At 41.1% G+C, this 19,029-nt stretch overlaps 3 protein-coding genes across 3 annotated transcripts in view; all 3 read left to right on the forward strand.

Moving 5' to 3' along the window:
- The first annotated feature begins 102 nt into the window (after positions 1–102).
- LOC129829707 (keratin-associated protein 16-1-like) overlaps positions 103–19,029 on the forward strand; it is a 70,960-nt gene continuing 52,033 nt past the window's right edge. Inside the window, exon 1 of the transcript XR_008755439.1 lies at positions 103–588. The gene's annotated coding sequence lies outside the window, so the exon portion shown is untranslated. The remainder of the gene's footprint in view (positions 589–19,029) is intronic.
- On the forward strand, positions 7,155–9,220 carry LOC129829710 (homeobox protein Hox-C6a-like). The gene is made up of 2 exons (XM_055891573.1): positions 7,155–7,748; positions 8,399–9,220. Exons 1-2 carry the CDS (start codon positions 7,346–7,348, stop codon positions 8,689–8,691), a joined length of 696 nt encoding a protein of 231 aa, XP_055747548.1. The 5' UTR covers positions 7,155–7,345; the 3' UTR covers positions 8,692–9,220.
- Positions 10,305–12,734, forward strand: LOC129829709 (homeobox protein Hox-C5a-like). Its single transcript, XM_055891572.1, has 2 exons — positions 10,305–10,974; positions 12,042–12,734. The coding sequence occupies exons 1-2, from the start codon at positions 10,488–10,490 to the stop codon at positions 12,257–12,259; spliced, it is 705 nt and encodes a 234-aa protein (XP_055747547.1). The 5' UTR covers positions 10,305–10,487; the 3' UTR covers positions 12,260–12,734.

The following is a 19,029-nucleotide window of genomic DNA, read 5'->3' on the forward strand; positions in this document are numbered from 1 at the left end:
GATACATTTACAGCTGAGTAATCAACGTTTACGACTGAATCCATTCTGGGATTGGTTGCAGCGAGCCACGTGGCACACCCGCTCCGTGAACATGAACTTTAGGCTGTTCTCTATTCCTCGGACCTGACGTTATATCAGCAGCTCTCTCAGCAGGGGCATAGAAATGATGTCGCAAATACATTCTTCTCCTTCAGTGTAGACTAAATAGCAGTTAAGCTTTTGGATATGGAACACATTTGGTTTAGGCTATATTCCCTTCCCGACGTGCTCCTGCCTCGCGGTCAGAAATGGCTTCACGACAGTCACAGCCTTTACCAGCCCCTGTCTACGGTAGCATATCCTAGAGGAAAAATAACCCAACGGTTGCACAAAGAGAAAAAGAGAAAGCAGTGGACAGTAAATTACGCTGGTTACCAAATTGTTCAATTTAGTTTTTGCTTTTCGATCCGTCGGCAGATTTGGAGACATTTGCCATGCGCGGTGTAGCGACGTAGGGGTCCATTTGCCAGGATCACCGCCATACCCTTCCACTGGACCAGTGATCCTGCGTCACGGTCACTACAAACAACTCGGAGAACGCAGATGCGGGTAAGATAGCGATTCCGTGATCCTTCCTCACTGGCTTGAATCTGGATATGAACCGTATCTGTTAGAAGGGGGCATTTGAGACGTTATGCCATACAGGCTATATGGTATCAGATAAGTGAGGGGAAAGACATTGGATATGAATGCTATTGATGTATATTTTGCGTATTCGTGACCTGACCTGCAGGCTACTGTAACCTCAGCTGTTTCCCTATAGTAGGCAAGACTGCCTCCGCTTGTAAATTGATACTTCAGTAGTGCACTGTTCAGAAAATCAATGACGCACCGTCTAGATGTAATCATATGTTATGCTAGAGTGTGGTTTGTTTTGTCGAAGATAGCTTGCCTTGGGTGAGTAAATATTGCGAGAGGATCCACTGGGGGGACCATGTTGTTTTGTGGTAAGCAGCGCTATGTTCATTTGGGGCTTGAATCTTTCTTTGCCATTCTTCCAGATTATAGAGATGACATTGAACTGTATTTTGGACACACACACACACACACACACACACACACACACACACACACACACACACACACACACACACACACACACAACGGTTGTTCACTGCTATTAACAATGCCCCCTTGTGCCTACCGCTTCCACGGCGGGGGTGAGGGGTAGTGTAGGGGGAGTAGTGGGGTATTTGGTATTTTATTAGGATCTCAATTAGCTGTTGCGAAAGCAGCATCTACTCTTCCTGGGGTCCAAACAAAACATGAAACATGACATAATACAGAACATTAATAGACAAGAACAGCCCAAGGACAGAACTACATCTGTTAGTCAGTCTACAGGCTGGCTGTAACTTATATACCACAATAGTGTGGATATAACTTAATACAGAGCTGAAATATGTGCATACCAAAATGACTGAACCTGTCACCAGCATGCACGCAGCTTGGAATATTGTATGAAATATTTCAACCGTCCCCATTTTGAATTGATGTCTGTATTGGTGGGTTGTGAGACGGCCTATGAATAGAAAATAAACCTGTTATTTTCTGATACAATAATAAAGCTGTACACAACAACAAGGATTCAATATTTAATTACATTAATTGAAGGAACACCAGCAACAGCAAACATGGTCAAAATCAGAATAACAAAAATAACAATAAATCACTATCAAAATAATCGTCATGATCACATTCCCTATCAACAATCATATGCACACACATAGGGCAGAATCCTTGCTTAAGATATCCACGCCTAACTAGCCTACAACTTGCGCGTAAACCAAATTGTTACATATTGCGTATTTTCTATTTATTTCTATAGCCTAAAGTAAAGCCATTATTGGGCAAAGAGGAGTATTTGATCACTTCAGATATTTTATTGGGCTAATTGAAACTAGAACATGTCAATAGACATTCTCGCAGGAGCGTTTATTCATACTGGCACCTATCAAATGTCATGTCATTGTGCGCGAACCTATTTTCCCCCATGGTTTCCTATTGTGCTTGTCATGGGGGATACATGTTAGCTCTTCGGTGGGTTATCCTTGAGAAACAGAGAGAGAGAAATATCCTTCAAATTAAACATTCATAACACAGAAGCAATATATTACTAACATGCGAACTCGCTTCCCCAATCCCTTGTAACTAACGTTACACTTCAAAACCTTACATCAACGATTGACCCAACTCACTTGTAAAAATTCAAATAGTGTAGAATTTTCCAGATGTCAGTTTGCAGATATACACTGGCTTTATTAATGCAGAAAATAGGGGTTTATTGTTTGCCTGTATTTGGCTGCTTTTTTAAAGGTTTATCAAAAAACCCACATACATTTTTATATTTAGAAAATATAGCAAACGCCTATGGGGTATTTTTTATTGGGGATTTGAAACTTGTAATAGGGCCACGCGCTGTACAGTCAAAGGTTTTAATGTCTATTACACATTGTTATTGAATCATCAATCAAAATAGAAGATATTTGCTAATCAACATGATTTACGATGTGTTTTAGTCACCTTAAACAGCCTCATCTCTTATTAGCCTTGTGCATAACAGGCATAAAGCCTATACCCCACTGGGCAAAAACTGGTTAAATCAATGTTGTTTCCACGTAATTTCCACCCCCCCCCAAAAAAAAAATCTGTGATGACGTTGCATCAACGTGGGAAACTAATTGGATTTGCAAAAAGTCATCAAGGTAAGGGTATTTTGTATTTTTTGTCACCCAACTTTGAACTTAAATCCAATGAAATTGTGAATGTTTTGCTGTTGAATTTACGTTAGTTGACAAATCAACCAAATGTAAATCAAAACTAGACGTTGAACTGACTTCTGTGCCCAGTGGGAAGCGAGTAGACATACTCTTTATACCCAATCCCCGCAATATGTTAACATTATCTCATCAAAGCTTGTTCAGAGCTGGCATTGAGTATTAACTCCTCATGTTACAGTAAGAGAAAGCGGATACAAAAGCATTGCTTCAGGCCCACATGATCAACACATATATATGTTCCTTTGTGCTTCAAATTGTTGAACATGGAAAACTGAACACTGTACTACTTACTGTACCTTGTCTATAACTCAACATCATTTTGATCTTTTCTATTTTATTATGTTAGCCTATTTTGTTACAACTTAAGATAAAATGTTGCAAGAGTAGGCTATTACAACCAACAAGCTCTCACAGTCTCACTGCAGAAATATACGTTATTGCACTTATCTCCACATGTCAAATTTCGAAGTTGCGCCAAAGTCAAATTTTGAATTGTTTTTGACACCCTGGGTTGCTCCTCCTGATTACAACTACAAGTGTGTGAGACCATTATTAGGCCGAATTGGACTGTTCTGGCTTGTTTCCTCATTTACTAATAATAATAAGAGATCATTAAAATAATCATATCGTTTTGAGTAAATGATTAGTATTATTATCTGCAGCAGTAGTAGTCCTAGTAGATAATAGTAAGCTACACGCATATAGCCTATAAAGTGCAACAGTGCAGATGTTCGTCTTCAAAGAAATACGGGCCAAACGGGCTCTTTCCTCTCTGCTTCAAAAGCACGTAATTTGTGGGCTGCCATAAACCACTTAGGCATAGGCATACAGCTCATTCTCCCAGCTCACATCACTATACCGCATACCAACAGCTCTTGTGAATTATGCAATGGAACTACCACAAACTCCAGGGTATGAATACAAAAATCATCATAGTGGGTTTATAAACAATTATGTAAAATAGTTCGGGGCAAAACGTATAGAGCCTATAAAGGGTATAAAAAGTGAAATAACGAGGCAGTGAGTGCAGTCATATCATTGAGGTTCACACTCAGTCATCTCATCAGTCACAGTTGACAACACATTGAAGTACGTTATGTTGATACATTGTGAGTATTGCTGATTTCGGTAGCGCGCTCGGCTGTATGGCTCTCATCAATTACTAGACACCCAGACTTATGTAGCCCAAGCAGTAGGCCTATACAGTCTGCGACCATTTTGTCTTACTTGAGTGTAGGAGGAGAATCCTAATTATATTCACAGAATGGGGACACTATTTATGTAGGCTAGTGAAATGCAAAATTGTGAGTATAATGAAAGCAACTTTAATAGAACATTTAATGGGAATGATATAGGTATATAGGTCTAATTTCGGAGTTATGACGCACTTTCAACTGCCTTTAATTTCGTTAAGTAGTTAACACAATAACACATATGCCATACTGTTTACAATTAGAGGTTTTTGAGTTGAAATATTCCTTCTTGGTTTTCCTATTTTTCTCTCCCTGTTTGTCAGTCTGCGGATGTCACATATGGCCACTAATCCAGTGGGAAACATTTATTGCACCACAGACTTCCTCGTCTTTGTTCTGTCCTCGCTTTTATGGCCTGCTTAGGACCCAGAACAGGAGCATAGACCTACATCTGCAAGTTAAAGATTCGTTTTGTTGTAGTCTGTATAGATATCCCCTTGTCAAATACATCTGAATACATTTGTAGTTTCAATACTGTAAATTCTCAATGTATTTTCAATACTATATATTATTACTATTGATTTTTGAGAACAATTTGGAGATATCGGCAATGTTTAGCTAATATCGTTCTCTAATCAACGTTTTGTTATCGAATAGCTGGAAGGTTGTTTGAAAAATCAAATGAATCAATCTGAATTGATTTACGTGCAGGTCTGTGTTGAAGCTGTAGATGGAAAAGGCTTTGCAGTAGTCTATTGTTGAATGAACTTTGCCACACACGGAGAACAAAAGGGTTCAATGTGGAATATTGGTATCCAATCTGCAAGATCATAACAGTTGTGTCGAGTTTGTACCTCATTTTATCCGGGTATTCATTCAATGATTAATGACTCTTGTTAATGATAAATGACTCAATTTCCTCAGTTACGCACGAGCTCATGTCATAGGCCTACATAAAACACAATTATAAGTCTATTTTTGATTTGATTTGATTTATTAGGACCCCCATTAGCCGACGCCAATGGCAACATCTAGTAGTGCTGAGGTCCGACACATAACGAAAAAAACATTACAAACCTAATACTTTACAATTTACATATATATGGTGTAGAGCTAAAGTACTAGGCTATTTCAAAATATCCATCCTTGTTTAAGATATAGCCTACATCATGTCACCGATACTAAAATCATATCAATACCGTTCATGTATGTACTATTTGCGTGAAGGCAACACACATAACATATATTTAAGCAATAACGCATGAGGGGTGTGGTATATGGACAATATACCACGGCCAAGGGCTATACTTAATCAAGACGCAACGCGGAGTGCCTGGATACAGCCCTTGGCTGTGGTATATTGGCCATATACCACGAACTCCCCAGGTGCCTTATTGGTATTATAAACTTATTACCAACATAATTAGAACAGTAAAAAAAATATGTTTTTGTCATACCCGTGGTATATGGTCAGATATATCATAGCTTTCAGCCAATCAGCATTCAGGGCTCTAACCACCTGATATTACAGTATTTGGTGAGAGATTATTGTGGTTAGGTAAATAAATACCTAGCTCTAAATTTCTAAGATTGTATCCGTAAAAGTGCTCTGTGGATACATCCTCTGACATAGCCTGATCAATGCTCTACTCACGGTTGATTGTTGGATTATCAGGATAGAAGGTGGAAACAGTTAATAGCGTAGTAACTTTAAATAAAAATATTCTAGTATTTTTCCTTGAGATTATAATCCAACATATTCGTTTCAGAGGTTCGAGATTTATACATTGAGTTATTTATTGGTGAGCTGGGCAACGTCCGTTGGTTTTATTGCCCATCACAGAAGAGGCCCTAAACGCATTCTTAGCATCCCCGACCTTCCCCCTAACAATCGGAATGACCAGTTCAGAGCCGAGGCCCGATAATTACCTACGTCATGTAATGCATTTCATACACGATGTAAATCATGGAAAGAATGTGAGAAATTCTTGCTTCAGCAAAAACACAAGAACCAACAAAGCACGCGAGTTTTATGAGAGTGCTACCAATACATAAACGTCTACATGTACAACTCACCCTGAAATGATGTAGTGCTCAGGTCAAACAATTACATTATACAAATATATTTGTACATTGTACTTGTTAGTGGCATTTACAATATGCATAATATGCGCTTGCAAACTACCTTCTCTCTCTCTCTCTCTCTCTCTCTCTCTCTCTCTCTCTCACACACACACACACACACACACACACACACACACACACACACACACACACACACACACACACACACACACACACACACACACACACACACACACACACACACACACACACACACACACACACACACACACACACAATATTCCACTATTCCCCATAAGCAGGCTAAACAGATGTAAAGATATCAATTGAATTGTCCCATTTATAAAATGACATAAACTGTATTCTGGTTTTGGACAGGCAGCAGTTTGATATTGCTGACAGATACACATGTCACTCAGGTCAAACAATTACATTATACAAATATATTTGTACATTGTACTTGTTAGTGGCATTTACAATATGCATAATATGCGCTTGCAAACTACCTTCTCTCTCTCTCTCTCTCTCTCTCTCTCTCTCTCTCTCTCACACACACACACACACACACACACACACACACACACACACACACACACACACACACACACACACACACACACACACACACACACACACACACACACACACACACACACACACACACACACACACACACACACACACACACACAATATTCCACTATTCCCCATAAGCAGGCTAAACAGATGTAAAGATATCAATTGAATTGTCCCATTTATAAAATGACATAAACTGTATTCTGGTTTTGGACAGGCAGCAGTTTGATATTGCTGACAGATACACATGTCACTTATATGTTTCTATTGTCTTGTTTTCTTGCTCAGTAGCAAGACCCACTACCTTCATGCATGTGTTTCCTGACTGTGTTGTTAGAGCTAAAGCTGCTTACCTAAAAGCTACGGTTTCCATTTAACTCCTTGCTCTCAATTGGTGGAGAAGGGTCAGCTGACATTGTCATATTTTCCCTCTCGGAGCCTCAGCTATTACACTCGGGTTAGTGCGTCTTACTGGAAATTAATAATATTGAAATCTCAAGGAACCGTCCATTTTACAGAAGCAGATAACGTATAAAAGGAAGGTTTTGCAAAAGTGTGTGAGAAAGACAGAGTATAAAGAGAGACGGGAAGGGGGAGCTACTGAGAGAGGGAAGTGGAGAAAAAAAAGACGGATAAAGTGGTGAGAGTTAAAGGAGAGGGTTACAGGCAAGGTATGAATTCGTATTTCGCAAACCCGTCGCTCTCCTGCCATTTATCCGGTGGTCAAGATGTTTTGCCAAACGTGTCCCTAAATTCCACAACTTATGACACAGTGAGACATTTTTCATCGTATGGGGCTGCTGTGAACCAGAATCGGATATATTCAAATCCTTTCTATTCTCCCCAAGACAATGTTGTTTTTGGGCCGAGCCGGGCATCCTATGAGTATGGATCTAATGTGTTTCATCAAGACAAGGATGGGGGTCTTGCCAGTTGCAGACAAACAAGCAGAGGGCTGAATGCACAAAGCCACAGTGCTCAGGAGTACAGCTTGGATCACGCCAGAGGAGGATCGCAGGAGCAGAAAGCTAACGTCCAGATTTACCCGTGGATGCAGCGAATGAACTCTCACAGCGGTGAGTTTTACTACAACAAATAAATTAAGTAAATGGGTCAGTTTTACGATATGTCTTAGCAACAGAGCAACTTCGTTTTTATGGCCCCATAAAACATCATTGTATCGTCTCGCCCTGGTGAAAGGCCTCCTTTCTGAGAGTGCGTAACTATTCTAAGAGTTGCCCCAAATTGTATGTTTTGTTTAACCTGAATCTTATATATTTAATTTAAACAATTTGCATAAACGATGTATATTTTACAAACAGACGTTGGACATTCAGATTACGTGTCATGGTTTGGAGAACCGCTTGTTTATTTTACTGCATGCCAGATGCGTTACTACCCGGAGCAGAAATAGGCTATTTTGGACATGAATCACTGCCATCACATTGTCAGTACCTTTGTAATGATGTCTAATCTAGATTATAGTGATTAAATCATCTGATGTCAGAAAAATTTACAGATTGGTTATGTATAGTGTGTGTGTGTGTGTGTGTGTGTGTGTGTGTGTGTGTGTGTGTGTGTGTGTGTGTGTGTGTGTGTGTGTGTGTGTGTGTGTGTGTGTGTGTGTGTGTGTGTGTGTGTGTGTGTGTGTGTGTGTGTGTGTGTGTGTGTGTGTGTGTATATATATATATATAATCCAATAATTTGTTTTCTTTTCACTGCACAGGAGTTGGATTTGGGTCCGACAGACGCAGAGGACGCCAGATATACTCCCGTTACCAAACACTGGAACTGGAGAAGGAGTTCCATTTCAACCGCTATCTAACCAGACGTAGACGTATCGAAATAGCAAACGCTCTCTGTTTGACAGAACGTCAGATCAAAATTTGGTTCCAGAACCGTCGTATGAAATGGAAGAAAGAGAGCATTCTAACGTCTACGGTGACAGGGAGTGAATCAACAGGGACCTCCGTGGAGGAAGGAGACGGCGTGGAGAAGGAAGAGGGAAAAAAAAAATAATAATTTAAAGAAAGACATTTAAAACGAAATCATGAAACTCTAACTAAACTACCTAGCCATTCAAGGACCAGAAACTCGAACGCATGATATTATTCTGCTATTTGCCCACCCCCATCTATGTATCGGTTTGGATCACTTCAACCAATTCACATCGGTCATTCATAGGCATGGTTTACAAACACAATATGCATAAGCATTCCAAATGTGAAGGAAATGCGAAGGCACACTTATTTTGTTTTTGTTAATATAGGTATTTGACGTTTTACTTTCCCATAAATCCCGTCGTAATTTTGTGATGTGCAATATGCATCTTGCAAATATCCTGAAAGCTCTCATGGGGTGAACAACACTACCTAAATTGTAGATATGCCTGTATATATTCTATGTACGCTTATGTATACCCTGTGTAGCTCAAATGGACGTTCTCTTAAAGTGGCACTTACCACTGTTTAGCCTAATAACCGTTTTGGGTTACCCAAGACTACCTAATAAAGAGGACAAATAATACACGAGCAATCAATCACGTTGTTTAGGGTTGTGAATTTATGTTTGATCATAACTGTGTATCATTGAATAAAATGTTTTCAAACCATGTCCGTCCCTGTCTTTTGTACAATTCTGAGCAATGGGTCTTCACAATACAGATCACTACCTCCACTACAATCCAGAGAAGACAGTGATGTTTTTTTGCACAATTTGTGTGTTTAGTCTGGCAAGTATTTAATGTATTATAGGTAGCCTACAAAGTATGAAGTGAATGGTTCTTGCCATGTATGAATATTACTTGACATATTACTATTTAAGAAAGCATCCGTATTGTTTCTATAGTCATAATAGCCAATCCACATTTCCAAATGAAGAAGCAGCGGAAACAAGTTTGGAACACCAAAATAAACTCAAACATAAGCCATAGGCAATATTGTACTATGAAACTGATAGCTAGTCCAACCTTTAGGCTATCGGCCTATAAACAACGGCTTAGAGATTGTTTATGCTGCTCAATAAACGTTGATATGGGCAGTTTGGGCACATGGACCTATTTCTTCCGCACATCCGGGATGACTATCAACCCAATTTAAACCAAATTAAGATAAACCTACATAGCGTAATGGCGCCTCAAATAGCACAGCATTTTAATATAATAATAATTATTATTATTATGATAGCCGACTATGGAGCATTTGTCATTTTGTATTGCTCAATCAGTGTTACTGTTGCTGTTCATAGTGCCTCTATGGGGCAAACCGCCCCCGCCCCCACTAGAGGCTGGTACGCTATGTAATGCAGCAGGGCAAGGGAAGTGAGCCTATTGAGGGACATAAATGAGATGACAGCCCTGGCCTGCCTTACACCAGACACCAGATGACGCTATTGTCTTACAGTCGCGCCCTTGTCCTCACCCAGACCCCACCATGGTCCCCAACAGTCCAAAGCACAAAGTTTACCGGGCACATTCCCCCTATTCATCAATATACCCCCGGGAATATCAAGCCAATGCATGACTGGTCAACATCCGCACGTGATCCTATTCAGATTCCCCATATTTGGGCATTGCACGTCGAATCAAGAAAAAAACATATATGAATGCCACCACCTATAAATCGTGGTATTAAAAAAAAAGATACCCCTTGAACTTCCAAAGAGCTTCCTAGGCATAGCAAAACCTAATATAAAATAACAATACAACAGCAAAATATTTAGCCCAGGCTACTCTCGGATACGATATGTATTGTTAGTCTAGTGCAGTTTTTACTTGATGAATCCCTTGCGCACCGTTTTTGTGTGTTTCGTGTAAGATGAGCTCGTACGTAGCAAACAACATTTTCAAGGAGCACACGCACGAGGCATCCTCCTTTAACACCATGAATAGTTTTGGCAGTTATGGCTCTCTCTCTTCCCTCCATCAAGCCAATTATGCCTATAACGGAGGTCTTCATTTCAACGGAACATTCACCTCCTCTGATTCCACTGCGAACTCTCTGAAACTAGAAGAGATGGAAACTAGCCTGCGAGGCAATACGGACACTCAACCTCCACCACGACTACAGTCTTGCTCAGCTGCGAGCTCCCGGAACTCCGTGCAAAACTGCCTTCGTGATGGGATACTGAGCAAAGGAACTGGAAGGCCAATGGAAGTGGTCGAAAACCCTATGACTGAAGAAAACGCAATCAAAGTCGAAACTATGCAACCTGTGAAATGTCAAAACCATTCGAAGAAGCACCAAGACAGTCAACAGCAACCGCAGATTTTTCCCTGGATGACAAAACTACACATGAGCCACGGTAAACTGAAAAAAAAGTCTATAGCCAACTTAAATCCTACTACTTCCCTCACTCACTCACTCTCTCTCGCCTGCTATCCTGCTTTTGTCCATTCACAGTTTTTCGTCTTGAGTTTTATAGGCCAAACGCAGGAAATAATAAAACTGGCGGTCATAAATTTTATGACAAAGGCGTCTATTGCTCGTAAACCTGTTCTGTTACTGTGAAGAGGTGATCTGCCACGGTTAGATTTATGGCTGCATAATTGGATAAGAGAAACAAAAATATTAGAAAACGATAAACGAGTAGTCTTTTTTACGGTAATGTATTAATGCTTTCCAGCTCCTAACAGGTTATTATACTCTAAGATGAGTATAGGCTACAGCCTAGTTGAACTCGGAGGAAAACTATGTGCCCTGACCTCCGTGTGAACTTTTCACCTTGGAAAGCTCCTGATATAATTGCAAGATGGTATTCATGTCCAAAATCCACTATTGCCCATTAGGTATTAGCCTACTGCTGGAGTTACCACTAAATATTACCACTGCATTTTGTGCTTTATTAAAGACCAAAATTATAGTTCTGCGAGTGTTCTTCCTTATAATATTGATCTGGATTTCCCAGTGCAGCAAATGCTGTTATTTTGTTTGCTAAGATTTATTTGAAATGAACAAGCGCCAGAATAAATAAGCTGTTGTATTCAATGAAATAGAATTAGAAGAACATTCATTTCACTGTTAGTTTACACCTTTTACACCTGCATGTGACGAATACAATTTCATTTCATTCATCCAGAGCTTTTGTCCCTTGATTTCAATTTCAATATTTCGTTCAAGCAGTTAATTTGAATTGAAATAGTTTCACTTCTTTGGGGCTTAGTCACTTGAACGTTTCATCATTTGTAAACGATTTTAATCATTTTAGATGCTGCAACTCAAAATAGAGAGGCAGTATCTTCATCTCACGTCATTCGACATTAACCTTGACCTCAGGTTATTTTTATATGAATTAAGATTTTATAATATTCGATAACTCTTAAGTTTTCTTAAAATTTAGGCTAACGCATATTTTCTCTAATGCCACTTCAGAATCATCTGACGGTAAACGCTCTCGAACCAGTTACACCCGCTACCAGACTCTGGAGTTGGAGAAAGACTTCCATTTCAACCACTACCTCACCCGTCGCAGGCGCATTGAGCTCGCCAATTCCCTCTGTCTGAACGAGAGGCAAATAAAAATTTGGTTCCAGAATCGACGTATGAAGTGGAAGAAGGATTCGAAACTGAAATTAAAGGACTCAATATAAACATGGAGTTGATGACTGATCTGGAGACGAACTGCTAAGAGAAGTACTCAGAGGGAGACCATTATTCGAAACGTGAATGCCGTTTTCATAAATCAGCACTTGTGTTACGGACTATTACATTATTAGCATATTACGTGTTTGTAACTTTACATGTGGACTTTTATTCTTTGCTTGATGGATGTAAAAATGGAAGGAAAATATTGAACAAAAATATAGTCATGTGTTGTCTAAATGTAAAGATTGTGTAAAGACCTTTGGAAGTCTTAGGGAGGAGCTGACTATAAGGCCACTCCCTCTTTCATGTTTCAATGCAAATACATGAACATTCTGCCTATTCTTTTATCCTTGAGATAATAATTAAGAACATGTCAGTGAGTGATACTGAGTGGTAATACAATCATAACGAGAAGACCTAACTGTTCATGTGTCTTATAATGACGAACATTTTTTATTTGATTAAATGTCTTAAAATTCGTATTTGGGCGCTGAGTGACTTTGTTGTATTCGGGTTTACAGCAAACAGACGGTTGACTTTTTGAACTATGGATTATGTCCAACCAAATATGTAAGACTTTCGTGATGGTATTTGAGGACAGCACGCATACCTATAGGCCTACCATTCCATGTCTTATATATATGTTCGCAGTTGTCTGATCCAATCGAAACAGTGTACGTATTGAATACTCTGCCACCCCCATAGATGCACAATAATTGCATATGTACAGAAGTCCTATTATACAATTGTCTGAATAAGCTTGTGATTCAAACAAAACGCTTACAGGTGTTGAGAAAACGTTTGCATAAACCTCCCATACCGTATTACCAGCACATTCGTGTCGCACTTTTATATCATTACACATGTACAGGCACTTAGTATTAAGAAATAGATTCGAGGTCCCACACGTCTATTTAAAACATTTACAGTAGGCCTATCAATCCCTGACAGACAAACGCATGCACATACACGTTTAAGCCCCCAGTAAAACTGTTTTACTGTGTTTCCACCTCTCCACCACAGATATGAAATGGTTCCTGTTTTAACAGGATAGAGCCAGAGAGCATAGCTAGCTGCTTCTAAATTCCTATGGGCTGAGATGTATAAGCTAACTTTCTCCATAGGCCTAGCCACTCACAGACTTGGCTGTTTCAGTGGCCTTACTCACGGACCAAATGTAAAGCTATGGTTATGAAATATGTTAGAGTATGCTATATGTTTATATTCAGTCTATATCAAAACGTTTTTGTTCTTTTAAAGCTAACAAAAAAAAACGGTTTATTAATATAGCTTTAAGTAGATATTTGATCATGTGAGTCAATATTGTAAGCTAGTGTAGTAGACAAAACCATAAGTTGAAACACAGCTATGCATTGACCTGTATTTGGCACACTGCTGGCCTAACTATTGACACGTACTATAACAAGATGTCTTAACAAAACAAAAATCTAGGTCCAGGGAAAAGGATTAATCAGATGCCTTTTCCTGTAGGAAATGTTGCCCCATATGAAAAATATATATATTTTCACTCACCTTGCAGATTTGTAGCCTAGTTTCACTGCTATATAAATACAACAGAGCATGGGCTGCTTTCTCAATGGCACTGTCGGGCCTAACCGTGCTACATTGTTATATAGGGCTATCGCATTCCCCTTTTAGTGTCTCTTTCTTTTAGTAGTTTAAAGTTTGTAATGTTATTTATGCCAATTGCCTCGAGCAGGGCCTGTGAATGGTGCACAGGGAGCACGTGGGGCCATTAAAGTTGGGGTTTATGGCCTGGAAAAACTGACAAACCATCGATATATACACATCATATATAATCTTGTACTGAATCGCAGCTGCTGGCTTCTATTACCTGAGGTAGAAAGGGCTTTGTCTCAGTTAGTGTGGATTACCTTGGCCCGGACTAGTCCGTCTGTAGTGGTGGTGCTGATCTCTCGGTCACAAATGGATCCTTAAATACTCCAGTAAGTTTATAATATTTTTACTAACATTCATGTTGCGTCAACCTATCGCGTTTCTTTTGTATTTGATGTTGTGGTTCGGTTGGCTTGATGTTTTCGATACAACAGGATTTGTTAAATTGTGTTTGTGGTACACATTCCTTATAATTATTATAACCAATCTTAATGTTATATCGGGCTCTGCTTGCTGTTTGTTTGTCCGTAGAGGAGATATGTCTTCCAATAGATTAAAAACATGTTTATGTATGAATCATGCATGGTCCCTAACCCCCTAGTAAAATAGAGTTACTTCTGAATGACAGCTCTGTTCTAGCTTTCCTGACTGGGTACTATTTACTCTCCTCTCATTCATTAGGCATACGATACGTCTTTAAACAGAACACAATTTATTCATTTAGATAATGGTCTGCACATTGTTAAATGCTTCATGTTACTGTTACACAGTTGTCAGAGAACCAAAATAAGAGTTTGTCTGTGTGTGTGTGTGTGTCAGTGTGTGTGTATGTGTGTGTGTGTGTGTTGATGTCCCATCATACAGTACTAACTGAAGCTACTATGTACAGCTATGCTCCCACAAAAATGCAGTCAGGTTTCAGAGCTGGGATGTGTGTATAAATTACAAGTTCATACTTGTGCTTGAATAAACATAGCAACCCACTTTTCAGGATTGTCTTGGTAAGATATTGCTAAATCACACTGTTGACAGAGAGACTGATGAGTGTATCATGTTCACTGCTCAATGGTTCGACTATCTTTAACTTTGTAGGCCAGTCCAATTGATGCCTGTCATAGTATAGCAGTCCAATGGATAAATGTCATCCATCCCCTGCCATCCCATAATCAACACATAGACGTGATACTGTTTATTTTTGTAGTTGAGGAATGGAATGTTAACATAGAAAATGTTCTGGAAGGTTCTGGAAGCCAACATTTGTTTAAGAGCAGCATGACAAGTTAAATCTCAATTGTTACGTTGTATCTCACCCCACCTAATATAGAACTGGCAAGGATTTTCCATACACCGTCAGGACAGAGAAGCTGCGTCTGGTAAGACAAGGTGCGGGGGTGTCTAATGTTAAAGAAGTCTCGAGGTATTGCTCGCCGTGATGGCGCCGACAGAGATGGTCACCTCGCTTTCGCGTTCTTAGGAAGCTATGCAGTATTTTGTTCTTTAATCTATTATTTCTTACACTGTTACCCCAGGAAATCGTAAGTCTTATTACATAGAGCCGGGAGGAACTATTGGATATAAGAGCAATGTCAACTTACCAACATTATGACCAGGAATACGACTTTCCCGAAGCGAATCCTCTGTTTGGACCACCACCCAGGACAATGGATCGGATCCCAGTAGGCGACCCAAAACAACGGTGCCGCAGACGGAACGGTCTTCAGGTCAGGCTCCGTAGACGGGCACATCGCTCACCACTCCCGAGTATACTACTCGCCAATGTCCACTCTCTGACAACAAGGTAGACGAAATTCGAGCAAGGGTTGCCTTCCAGAGAGGCATCAGAGATTTTAACATTCTCTGTTTCACGGAAACATGGCTCACTCGGGATACGTTATCAGAGCCGGTACAGCCACCCGGTTTCTTCACGCATCACGCCGACAGAAACAAACATCTCTTTGGTAAGAAGAAGGGCGTGGGTGTATGCCTTATGATTAACCAGCCGTGGTGTGATCATAACAACATACAGGAACTCAAGTCCTTTTGTTCACCTGACCTAGAATTCCTTACAATCAAATGCCGACCGCGTTATCTACCAAGAGAATTATCTTCGATTATAATCACAGCCGTGTATACCCCCCCCCCCCCCCCCCCCCCAAGAAGACACCTTGATGGCTCCCCCCAAGAAGACACCTCAAGGCGCCCTAAATTTTATCAGCATATCGAATGCGTGACCCGGGCTGGCAAAGTAGAGTTGCAATTCAACGGTTCAGACACGAGACGTATGTGGCAGTGTCTACAGTCAAACACGGATTACAAAAATAAAACCTGCCCCGTCGCGGACCAGGATGTCTTGCTCCCAGACAGACTAAACAACTTCTTTGCTCGCTTTGAGGACAATACAGTGCCACTGACAGGGCCTGCTACCAAAACCTGCGGGCTCTCCTTCACTTGGTCTCGACCCCGCCCTGTGCAACTGGGTCCTGGACTTCCTGACGGGCCGCCCCCAGATGGTGAGGGTAGGAAACAACATCTCCACCCCGCTGATCCTCAACACTGGGGCCCCACAAGGGTGCGTTCTCAGCCCTCTCTGTACTCTCTGTTCACCCATGACTGCGTGGCCATGCACGCCTCCAACACAATCGTCAAGTTTGCGACACTACAGTGGTAGGCTTGATTACCAACAACAACGAGACGGCCTACAGGGAGGAAGTGAGGGCCCTTGGAGTGTGGTGTCAGGAAACCTCACACTCAATGTCAACAAAACAAAGGAGATGATCGCGGACTTCGGGAAACAGCAGAGGGAGCACCCCCCTATCCACATTGATGGGACAGTAGTGGAGAAGGTGGAAAATTTTAAGTTCCTCGGCATACAATTCACGGGCAAACTGAAATGGTCCACCCAGACAGACAGCATGGCGAAGAAGGTGCAACAGTGTCTCTTCAATCTCAGGAGGCAGAAGAAATTTGGCTTATCACCTGAAACCCTCACAAACTTCTACAGATGCACAATCGAGAGCATCCTGTCGGACTGTAGCAGCGCCTGATATGGCAACTGCTCCGCCCACAACCATAAGGCTCTCCAGAGAGTAGTGAGTTCTGCACAACGCATCACCGGTGGCAAACTACCTGCCCTCCAGGACACCTACACCACCCGATGTCACAGGAAGGACAAAAATATCATCAAGGATAACAACCAAGCGAGCCACTGCCTGTTCACCCTGTTATCATCCAGAAGGCGAGGTCAGTACAGGTGCATCAAGGCTGGGACCGAGAGACTGAAAAACAGCTTCTATCTTAAGGCGATCAGACTGTTAAACAGCCATCACTAACATTGAGTGGCTGCTGCCAACATACTGACTCAAATCTCTAGCCACTTTAATATTTAAAAATTGGATGTAATAAATGTATCACTAGTCACTTTAAACAATGCCACTTTATATAATGTTTACATACCCAACATTACTCATCTCATATGTATATACTGTACTCTATACCATCTATTGCATCTTGCCTATGCCGTTCGGCCATCGCTCATCCATAAATGTATATGTACATATGTACTTATTCATTCCTTTACACTTGTGTGTATACGGTAGTTGTTGTGAAATTGTTAGACTACTTGTTAGATATTACTGCACGGTCAGAACTAGAAGCACAAGCATTTCGCTACACTCACATTAACATCTGCTAACAATGTGTATGTGACCAATAAAATTTGATTTGATTTGATTTTGAGGTTGAGTACCTTATGATAAGCTGTAGACCACGCTATCTACCAAGAGAGTTCTCATCTCTATTATTCGTAGCCGTCTATTTACCACCACAAACCGTTGCTGGCACTAGACCGTACTCAACCATTTGTATAAGACCATAAGCTAACAAGAAAATGTTCATCCAGAACCGGTGCTCCTAGTGGCCGGGGACTTTAATGCAGGCAAACTTAAATCCATTTTATCTCATTTCTACCAGCATGTCACATGTGCAACCAGAGGGAAAAAAACTCTAGACCACTTTTACTCCACACACAGAGATGCATACAAATCTCTCCCCCGCCCTCCCCATTTGCCAAATCTGACAATAATTCTGTCCTCCCGATTCCTGCTTACAAGCAAAAACTAAAGTAGGAAGTACCAGTGACTCGCTCAATACGGAAGTGGTCAGATGACATGGATGCTACGTTACAGGACTGTTTTGCTAGCACAGACTGGAATATGTTCCGGGATTCATCAAATGGCATTGAGAAGTACACCATCCCAGTCATCGGCTTCATCAATAAGTGCGTTGACAACGTCGTCCCCACAGTGACCGTACGTAGATATCCGAACCAGAAGCCATGGATTACAGGAAACAACCACATCGAGCTAAAGGCTGGAGCTGCCGCTTTCAAGGAGTGAGACACTAAACCTACTACACCGGCTCTGATGCTCGTTGGATATGGCAGGTCTTGAAAACTATTACGGACTACAAAGGAAAACCCAGCCGCGAGCTGCCCAGTGACACCAGCCTACCAGACGAGCTAAATGCCTTTTATGCTCGCTTCAAGGCAAGCAACACTGAAGCATGCTTGAGAGTTCCAGCTGTTCTGGACGATTGTGGGATAACACTCTCGGTAGCCAATGTGAGCGACACCTTTCAACAGGTCAATATTCACAAAGCCGCGGGGACAGACGGATTACCAGGATGCGTACTCAAAGCATACGCGGACCAACTGGCAAGTGTCTTCACTGTCATTTTCAACCCCTCCCTGACTGAGTCTGTAATACCTACATGTTTCAAGCAGACCACCATTGTCCCTGTGCCCAAGGAAGCGAAGGTAACCTGCCTAAATGATTACCGCCCTGTAGCACTCACGTCGATAGCCATGAAGTGCTTTGAAAGGCTGGTCATGGCTCACATCAACAGCATCGTCCCAGATACTCTAGACCCACTCCAATTCGCATACCGCCCCTATAGATCCACAGATGACTCAATCGCACTCCACACTGCCCTTTCCCACCTGGACAAAAGGAACACCTATGTGAGAATGCTGTTCATTGACTACAGCTCAGCATTCAACACCATAGTGCCCACAAAGCTCATCACTAAGCTAAGAACCCTGGAACTTAACACCTCCCTGTGCAACTGGATCCTGGACTTC

This window comes from Salvelinus fontinalis, chromosome 31 (genome assembly GCF_029448725.1).
Source record: "Salvelinus fontinalis isolate EN_2023a chromosome 31, ASM2944872v1, whole genome shotgun sequence".
NCBI lineage: Eukaryota > Metazoa > Chordata > Actinopteri > Salmoniformes > Salmonidae > Salvelinus > Salvelinus fontinalis.

Excerpts from the sequence above, each read along its gene's own strand:
- LOC129829709 (XM_055891572.1), top strand. The coding sequence starts at position 10,488 with ATGAGCTCGTACGTAGCAAACAACATTTTCAAGGAGCACACGCACGAG. Across the intron at positions 10,975-12,041 it reads AAAACTACACATGAGCCACG|AATCATCTGACGGTAAACGC; the intron begins GTAAACTGAAAA and ends ATGCCACTTCAG.
- LOC129829710 (XM_055891573.1), top strand. The coding sequence starts at position 7,346 with ATGAATTCGTATTTCGCAAACCCGTCGCTCTCCTGCCATTTATCCGGT. Across the intron at positions 7,749-8,398 it reads GCGAATGAACTCTCACAGCG|GAGTTGGATTTGGGTCCGAC; the intron begins GTGAGTTTTACT and ends TTCACTGCACAG.